The sequence below is a fragment of the Epinephelus moara genome, chromosome 2 (genome assembly GCF_006386435.1).
Source record: "Epinephelus moara isolate mb chromosome 2, YSFRI_EMoa_1.0, whole genome shotgun sequence".
NCBI classification, from domain to species: domain Eukaryota; kingdom Metazoa; phylum Chordata; class Actinopteri; order Perciformes; family Serranidae; genus Epinephelus; species Epinephelus moara.
In genome coordinates, this window is record NC_065507.1 from 30,958,446 (window position 1) to 30,968,385 (window position 9,940).

At 38.1% G+C, this 9,940-nt stretch overlaps 1 protein-coding gene across 2 annotated transcripts; it reads right to left on the reverse strand.

The window, feature by feature from the left end:
* Positions 1–75: 75 nt before the first annotated feature.
* Positions 76–8,704, reverse strand: slc25a15a (solute carrier family 25 member 15a). Of its 2 annotated transcripts, XM_050066493.1 has the most exons (8): positions 8,428–8,704; positions 8,165–8,243; positions 7,002–7,260; positions 5,523–5,663; positions 5,255–5,430; positions 5,016–5,174; positions 1,545–1,693; positions 76–766 (listed from the first exon to the last, which is right to left on the reverse strand). In XM_050066493.1, the coding sequence occupies exons 2-7, from the start codon at positions 8,217–8,219 to the stop codon at positions 1,572–1,574; spliced, it is 912 nt and encodes a 303-aa protein (XP_049922450.1). In that variant the 5' UTR covers positions 8,220–8,243; positions 8,428–8,704; the 3' UTR covers positions 76–766; positions 1,545–1,571. The 2 variants fall into 2 exon arrangements, with proteins under 2 accessions (XP_049922450.1, XP_049922439.1); XM_050066482.1 differs by having other exon boundaries at positions 76–1,693.
* Between the last annotated feature and the right edge of the window lie 1,236 nt (positions 8,705–9,940).

Below are 9,940 nucleotides of genomic sequence, written 5' to 3' on the forward strand. Positions count from 1 at the left end.
ACTCATGTCTCTCCTGCCATATCATGGAAATGTACACACATTTAAAAAATGATCTGAAAGACAATACAATAAATCTTTTTCATATTTCTTGCAAATTTTAATTGCAGTGTTGTTTAACTGAGAATAATATAGATACATAATTACAGTATGTAACAACCAGTAATTTCTCTGGTGTGAAGCTGTGTAGTTTACAGTTTGTGTGAGAGCTGAGCGTAATCATGACAAGTGACATGTGAGCTGCTGGTTACCATAACTTTTCAGTGAGGTCCCTTTAATCAACTGTCACATGATACTTGGTCACATGATGGCCAGCTCACTACAGTACATGAGCTATGTACTATGAGCACATGTCAATCCAAATGCAGTTAACACACCAAGCTCACTTTTAGTTAAAGATGCTGTGATCATTTCGTTAGTTTAAGTATTTTTTGAAGGCAATTTTTACTGTGACAAACTCAATTACAGCAACACAGTGGTGCACTGGTTCCTTGTTTGAACCCAGGATAGGGGGAGCCCCTCTGTGTAGAGTGTGCACGTCCTCCCCATGTCAGTGTGGGTTTTATCTGGATACTCCGGCTTCCTCCCACAGTCCAAAGACATGCACACTGGATTAATTGGTGACTCTAAATCACCAGTAGGTGTGAATGTGAGCATGAATGGTTGTCTGTCTCTTTGTGTCGGCCCTGTGATAGTCTGGCAACCTCTCCAGGGTGTACCTTGCCGCTCACCCAATGTCAGCTGAGCTAGGCTCCAGCCTCCTGCAACCCTAACAGGATAAACAGAAAATGACCACAGACCACACAAACTTTTAACTACATCTTTTCTAACACAATTTATAAACAACAAAGTTTTTCTTTTCCGCTGCCAGAGGACATGGTATTTAAGTGTGGTAAGGCAGGCAGCTCAGATTTTGCTTCAACTGACAGAAAGGGGGGAAAAAAACAGAAAGAAAATGCTTCAGAGGTTCAGCTTAAACATAACCATTTTTAATCTTTACTTTTTAAAGCTTTGCTCTATTTTCTCTAATTTTCAGCTGTTTTTTTTATATTGAATTCATAGTTTCTCCATCTTAACCTCAGCTGGAAAATGCTGAGCTTTCAGTCAGGTTAGCAGAATTGTTCTCATATGCTGCTGTGTTGGTTTACATAAGCAAAAAGAGCTGAGCTGCTTAAACTACCAAGAGAACAAGTTAAGCCAGTTGTTCATATTTACTCATTCATATCTATATTTTTGCTGATTGTACTGGCAAAAACATTTGTGAGTGATAACTGAAAAATGTGTGGTGAGGTAAAACCCAGGCATCAGTGAACATGTTTGAACACGTTTCTACAGACATTGCACTCAGGCTTCTGGATGTTAAGATGAAAGGTTATTTTAAATGACTTAAATTACTTTGAAAAAATCCCAAGAAATTCAAATACAGCCATACCAGCAGCACCAATACTCATATATTATCGGTCACATCTAATCATACACTGAGACACAATCTCATTAAAAAAAAATTAAGACAAGGACAAGAACAAGGAAGTGTTTTAGCACAATACTTTCTTCAGGTGTAGTGAGCCTTCATGTCAGTAACCAGCTGTCTCCATCATAAACTTGCGACTGAGTTCGTAAGCCAGGAACAGGGCTCCATTGGCAGGGAAGGTGCGTATCATGGTAGGAGTCAGGCCCGAGTACAGAGCAGTGAATCCTGTGGGACAAGAGAGAGTCAAGCAGCCACACAGGTCATTCCCCATAGATGTGTCAGGTCCCCTGCATGGACCAATTAGTGAAAAGATGCATCCACACTCTGTGTCACAGCAGTGGTGCATTTATAGCTTTTCAAAGTCTAAAACTTTTCAAAGTCTAAAGCTCCCCTATTAACCCACCCAGGGCTAATTTTGTGGTTGTTTCTCAGGTTTTATGTCAATTAGAGGCATAAACGCTCACATTAAAATCCATTTCATTATACGTGTGCCCTCCAAAGATCAATCAGTGTGATTTGTAAGGCAAACATTGACAGTGTCAAACCTTGGCTTAGCAAAGCCATAAAAACCATCCTTTAATCCATTACCTAAACCAGTAGCATTACCAAATTATTCTGTATCTCTCCCCATCATGCCAACAGATGGTGCAGATGGTGGGGCATGTGGCTGTGACTCAGTACATTAAGTATGCAGGCAGAGATGAGATGTACACTTATGTTCAACTAAATGTGCAGAACAGGTCAGACTGTACCTTTTCACACACTACTGTCTTGTTCTACTGTCAGTACAGTAGAACAAAAATATCCCTTTAGAGGCTGCTCTGTTGTTTGTTGGCACCGTACGCCCATTAGCCCCATCACCATGATCTGAGCTCTACAGCATACATGGACAATATATTACTGACCAACTGCAAAGAAACACACACATTTATCAGATAGATACTTCCATTTTGCATTTAATTGAGGGTTCATAGGTGACATGACTGTGGAAGTACCCAATAAAGTATCTAACATGTAAAAAATCATAATGAATGTATGAACTGAAGACCAGATTTACCTTTTTAAATTTTTATAATTACTTGCAGTTTTGCTAATACTCATTTTAATTTCAAGTGCTTTAATCTCTTACTCTTGAAATTAAATTTCAACTACTTTCACCTGCTATTGTTTATTTAACTGAGAGTCCATTTGCTTTCATTTATCAAATATCAGCTGACACTTATATATTATTACTAATATCAGTTCCTGAACTACAACTGATACTTCAGCTTCCCTGAATGCTTACACTTAAATATAACTTCAGCTTCATTCTGTGCTTACACATAAACTGAATCTTCAACTTCTTTCTGGACTTTCATTTTAACTACTGTTTCCATTTCTGTCACTTGTTTAATTCTGTCTGCCACTTCAACTTCTTTCAGTATAGAGTGCCGAAGTCACGGCCCTTCCGGTAGAGCTCATGGGACCTTAGATCGGAAAAAATATGAATGGCAGTGAATGAGGAGAGAAATATTATCTTTTGTTCCCATTTGAGTTGCGACATGAAATCCAAATATGTCATTAATGAATTTAAAACATAAATTTTAAGGTCAAGAAAGTCATACTTTGTGGTAAAACTGTTGAGATATAAGCTTTTGTAAAAAACGTAATTAGAAAAACTACACAGGAGGCGGTCGCGTATGTGACGTCATAGCTTTCGCTCGCTTCCTGCAGCTTGGAGTGACTGCAACCTGGCACAAAACACACAGACATCTTCAATCATAAATCGATTAATCATAAAACAGTGGAATTTCAGCGGGGAGGCCAAGCTGCAGGAAGCGAGCGAAAGCTATGACGTCACATACGCGACCTCCTCCTGTGTACTCTTGAGTCTTTCTAATTAAAAAGCTTATATCTCAACAGTTTTACCACAAAGTATGACTTTCTTGACCTTAAAATTTATGTTTTAAATTCATTAACGACATATTTAGATTTCATGTCGCAACTCAAACGGGAACAAAAGATAATATTGCTCTCCCCATTCACTGCCATTCATATTTTTTCCGATCTAAGGTCCCATGAGCTCTACTGGAAGGGCCGTGACTTCGGCACTCCATTTCAGCTATTTCAAATCAGGGCTGTAACCTCATATTTTACGGTGGAAGGGGGGTTGGGGTGGAGGTATTGTTCCCAGGAGAAACTTTCAGAAACTGAACAGGTACCCTGACCATTTTGGAGCATTTTGACACAAAAATCATAAATCAGGGGTCCTCAAGGTTTGATTACTGAAAGTCATTTAAGGCAAAAGTGCACACACTAAAACATTTTTATGACTTTTTATGATATACTACAACACTTTTTCCATGACTTACTATACTATGACTTTTTTAGGACAGTTTTATGACTTACTAACACTTTACATAAACTGTAATAATCCACAGTGATATGGAGACATACGAAACACTGATATTACATTTTAGTTTTTGATACATTTGAAACTGATAAAATAGAGAGATAGTGAAGTATTTGACATTGTACCCACAGCAGCCAACTACTAGAACCAGTAGTTAAGGACAATTTAATAAGTTTATTCATGATTATGATTACACTTAGTGTGTATGTATATATACTGCCGAGTTTCAGATATTTCTACAGTCAATTTTAGCTGTGAGCACACTTGAATTTCCCACAGAAATGCCTTTCTTGTGTTCTTTCTTGTATTTTTTCCATGTTACACATTGTTATGTATGCAGCACATTCAAATCTCTATCCCAGCATGCCATGCTTTGCTCCTGTTGGACCCTCTTCGCACTGCACATACTAATATTCATATATTACTACTTGATATTCACTGATGTCTTTCATTGTTTTCAAGCATGATAAGTCTGATTTCTGTCAATCCTAGTATTTGCCAGTAAAATAACCCCATCTACTTCTGGGCTTATTTGGGTCATTTGAATAATTTTGTTTCATTATTCACATTGACTGGCACCAACAGACAGTATAATCATAAACAAATACAGTCTATGTAAATCACCTGTACTACTTCTAGATTCCAGTTTCTGCCATCCTCTCTGTGTCAAAAATGATACACACGAGATGTATAAGAAAAGGGATAGAAAACATTGACTAATCAAATATTGACGAGGAATCCTTCTTTTCTGAATGAACTCTGATTAAGGTGAGAAGTGTTTCTCTGCAGAGGAAATGTCTGATTTGAATGTCTAAACTGGTTATGAACAGAATGAGAGAGTTGAGTCTAGACATTAAGTGTGTGTTTGAGTCAGCGCTGTTCTCTACTGAACCATGATTGTTCACAAAAAGCCAAATTATACAGTCATAGTCCTTAAACCTATGATTATATGGTTGTGTGATGTGAACCAGTCAGCTGTCCTCCCCTGTTGTCACAAATACGGTCTGGATGTAAAACCTTTAGTGACATTTGAGAAGACAGCAAGGGGCAAAAATAATCCTTTTTTTCTGCTAAAATATGAGAACTGTGCTGTTGAGAATCGTACACAAATCATCTGGGTTCATTTAAATTTAAAAATGTACTTTCAAGTCTTACCTTCAGTGCGTATGACACCCATGAAAGTCTTCATGAAGCCCTCTTGCCTCCCAGCTAAAGAGTACACCTGGATCCTGGACTTCACACAGTCTATGGGATAGACCACCAACCACAGACAAGCTCCTCCAAATCCACCGCTGAACATGAGTGGAAGAATACCTGCAAAGACAAAAATTATTTTGCAGGAGCAGATCACAGAACCAAGTTCAAATCATAAACTGAAAATAATATAAACATACCTATACCGTCCTTGTCAGTTCCTTTGTACTGCGCAAATTTAGACCGACACAGTTCATATGCCCCAAAAAAGCAGAAGTAACCCGGTATCTCCCTCACTATGGTGGATGATAGTCCTTGGTAGAAACCCAGGGGACCGTTTGTCTTCAACACCGTCTTTACTACTGTCCACGCTGTGCTAAAATCCCAGCACAAAACACAGTCAAAAGAGTATCAAATGAAATTAAACACATTGTGCTACTTCCAGTGTCTCTCTTTGGTCACACTGACCTTCTCTGTCCTCTTGCAATCTTGCCAGACGCTTCCATTTCGTGCATGGCCTGCAGGCGGCATTTCACCAGCTCGGTGGGACATAGCACCATGGAGGAGAAGATGGAGGCTAAAGACCCTGCAGATGCCTTCTGAATATCACTGATGAGCAAGGACAAGGAGTACAGTTTAACTAAAAGACAATAATGGGTTTTTAGAGTGCATACAGGACGACTACCTACGTTAGTCTTCAGGATTACTCAGGACATTTCCATTTTTAGATGAAAAGCATACATCCCTTCCTATCATAACTCAGAATAAGAGGAGATTTGCTCTGTTGTATTCTGCTGGAACCCAAATGCTGCACATGTTTATAAAAATGAAGTGCACTAAATGGAAAAGCATCCTATGAATGTAGGTAGTATGATTACATTTCCTGGTCCAGATCTGACAGAATTGTTTCTATTTGAAAGAGCACAGACAAAAAGCATTCAGTCCACAAAGTCACCTTCTCATTAAATGTCAAGGGACTGGCTCCTGGCTACAAACCTGAAATGTCTCAGAATAAAGTGTTTCTGAGATTGAGAGTCCATTCCATCTAATAATTTTCCAACCAATTACAAGAAGCATGTCATTCCTTGTCTAATGCCTAATTTATTATTTGCTCTCTTGCTGCTCACTGGAAGTTTGACATGGTAATGTTGAGTCACTGTGATGTAAAACATTTAATTGGTTATGGTGGTTTACAGTATGGATCCATCTGGATTTAGATTAAACAAGTAATCATTTTTAAAACACTATTTTTTTGAAAAATACAACATTAATTGAGTATAAGGATTATTTCGATGGCAATTTATCTCTCAGTTATTATTCAGCTAATACCTTAGTCCCCACAAGACCCCAAAAGAATCAAAACAATGGAAGAAGGAAGTGCTTCTTGGCTCTGATGACTAGTATGACAGGGTCTTTGGTGAAGCAGGTTAAAAAGTACAAAAAACAAGATTCAGGAAGTCTCATATTATTGCAGATAACCATGGAAAAAAACAAAGGCACTCCATCTTTAGGTGAAATAATCTCATATATTTCTTTGAAGAATAAATATGTGAAATTATTTCACCTGAAGATGTAGTGCCTTAATTTTTTCCATGGATGGTTACGATAATATAAAATTGTGTGACCACGTCCAGATATGATGTAGCACTGCACAATAGTGCATGGTGAAATGCTGCTCAGGGTGTGGATAGAGGAAGCAGCAACTCATGGAGGACATGGAAGGAACTGGGTGGAGACAAGGAGATGTGAACCTTTGAAAATGTCTATATTATCAAGAGAAACGTATGACCAAGACAGTTCTAAGAAGTCACACTAATGCTCTGGAAACTGGGCTAAAGAACTAGTCTTTGTTCATAGTGTTTTGTCAAAATGTTGCTCTTCACCACAGTCAGTTATGGAGCTAATTATGGATACACAAATAGATACATGGAAATTCTCATTTCAAACCTGAGATCAGCCCCTTTATCCATGCTGGACACAAAGCGGATAGCATCCTGGCAAAGACCATAACTCAAGAAGAGCACAGCGTTCTCACTGATGTTGGCAATGAGGGCCGGGGTCGTGCCTTTGTAGAGACCACAGAGTCCCACCTGCCTGAAGGTGGATATGAAGCAGTGGATGAAGCCGCGGTACATGGTGGGGAATGTCTGCATCTTCACCTTTGTGGTGTCAAATGGCTGGCCGCTCAGCACACAAGCTGTCCCACCTGAGGAAGGATTTCAAGATCTGTCTTACTGAGATTCAATAGGAGAGATGAAACCAGTGCAATGACTTGATGAAGGAGAAGAGTCCAAAGCTGGGGTCCAGGGAGCAGTTTGAACACTTTTAGTTTTTCACACTCGCTTTGGTGCATTTCTTGAATCATCCCTAACATTTGTAAAACAGTAACAGTGCAGTTTTTGAAACAATTTCTACAAACAGCACAACACAATGCATTACCTGTAACTTCCTAAAAATCCTTTGTTAATCTCTCAGAAGTAAATATATCATTGAACATGTCAGTGCCATCAGAATATGTCATTGTTTGCAAAGAAGAGTCAGAATGCTTAGCCATGTTGCCAATATAACAATGCACATGGCCAAGGTTTTGATGACAAAGACTGAAAATACATAAGGCTGCAGTTTATCTATATGGCATATATAAAAAATATCAACAGTACAAAGTTGCACATTGCTGTACTTGGGAGATTGATAGCAAGAGATGGTCAGGATTCACAGGGACGTCTTTATTGTTTGTACTGTAATTTGTGGACAGACCATGTCATTGGGAAGCAGAAAAGAAAGTGACAAGACTGCATAGTGTTTCAGTACAACTCTAATAATATTTATACATTTAAAAAAATCTGAGATGAAACACTAAAGCCATTTTTTTTTATCAATAAAATGAACATTGTTTCTGCAGTAAATAGAGAGGCAGCAGATGGAGTAACAGAGGAAACCGAGGAAACAAAACTGTTATTTGCTCATGCATTGTCTCAACTTGGATAATTGTTCAATCATGATGAATAAGTTGATTTTTACAGGTAAAATGTCACTTTTTAAGTCATCGACAGCCAGTCAGACAGACTCAGACAGACAGCAGGTCTGGCTGATTCACGCAGTAAACTAACCTGCTGCTCCAGCTGAGAAGTCGATGATTGCCTGGATTATGGGATGTGGAGCCATGATGATTTATAAGATGCTTTGAACCTGAAGATGTATGCCATTTATCAACACACAAATACAAACACAAAAGTGAAAGTAGGCTACTGTAAATTTAGCACTGATCTGCTCAGATATAAAGCTACAGTAAAGAACATAAAAGGCACAATAGACTCTGTACTGAAGACTATAGACGAGGGAGAAAAAAAATACATCTGTGAAGCATACTCACCTGTTGTCTTCTCGGTCGGCTGCTGATCGCGTGCTGACTGTTTCCCTCCACAAAATAACTCTCAAAGCATTTGTTGCACTACAAGCTGTCACCACCTTGCAAATGTGCACATGATGAGCAAGACCTTGTCAAATAGACAGAGTCGCCTACAACCTACCGTGTAATACATTCCAATATACGCATCTTAATTTACGGAAATTAAACTACGATTTTCAGGAACATAGTGTTCAAAAGTTCTTTAAGTTCAACTATGTCCGAGGTTAGCCTTGGGGTTTTTTCTTACTGTACTACTTCCGCTTTCTGATTAACGTCTTGTGAAATCTATTGGCGGACTGCAACGTTCATTCCGTGCGTAAAAGTGTGCACTTTACGCACAGCAAGCGCACAAAGAGTTGCATCAGGCTCTTCAGGGGAAATCACAATAATACAGGAAATAATTTGAGACCCAGATTTAAAGCATGATGATTAGTAGTGTAATCAAAATGTATCTGTATTTTTCCAGCTTTTGATATACCTGTTCACATCTGGTGACTGTTGGCACTGCAGGGGTTTACATTTTATTGTCGCTCATTTATCTTTTCTTTGAATCATTATTCAATTAAAATGCTTTTGGCAATTTATTGCATTATGAAACTTAAGTATGTTCTATTTTTTTCTCAGAGTGGCGTGACACAGTTGTCTGGTAGAAGTTACCGCACAGGGTAGCCGATAAGTAAATGGAACAAAAAGTACAATGTCACAAATGTGTTGGGTTTTTTTTTTTGGTCACGCTGATTTAGTGGAGAGATAAATGCGGAAGAGATGCAATAATAGCTGTATCTGATTGCAATGCCTCGCAATGGCCACAAGATGTCAATAAAGTCCATAGTTGACTGAGGACACCCAAACAGCTTCAGGTCCAACCAACAGTCCACCTTCAGCTGAAGGCAGACAGTGTTTTGCTGCATTCATTTAAGACTGATGAGCCACTCTTTCCTCTTGTCTGTCAGTCAAAATATTCTTAAATCTTTTCTGAGGAAAAAAAAAAAGGTTTTTGTGTTTTTATTTGCATACGTATACACACATTTGGTATTATGAGTGTTTTTTTTTTTAATTTTGCCCTATTTATCTGTGTAGTATCCCTAGTTTTGAGAAATCTTATTTAATTTAGTACTTTTTTTTAGGATTCATAAACCCTTTGTAAACTTGACTTTAATTGACTACGCTATGATTATTGGCTGTAGCAGCAGTAGTAATTATTTATGTGGATAATTAATTAAGAACATGTTACAGCCTACTCACAAGGAGTGGTTTGAGGTTGCTGACTTAATTTCAGATGTAAGTTGTACATGAAAAAATATAACTTGTTATCTGCTCCCATAAATATCAGATGACAGATGAATTCTCCAAAGAACTGTAGGCTATATATTAAAACCTACATAACTAAGTAATGGTTCAGACTGTAAAATTAGGAAATATTGTCACACAAATTAAATTATATCAACAAGATGACCAAAAAAATAAAATAAATAAA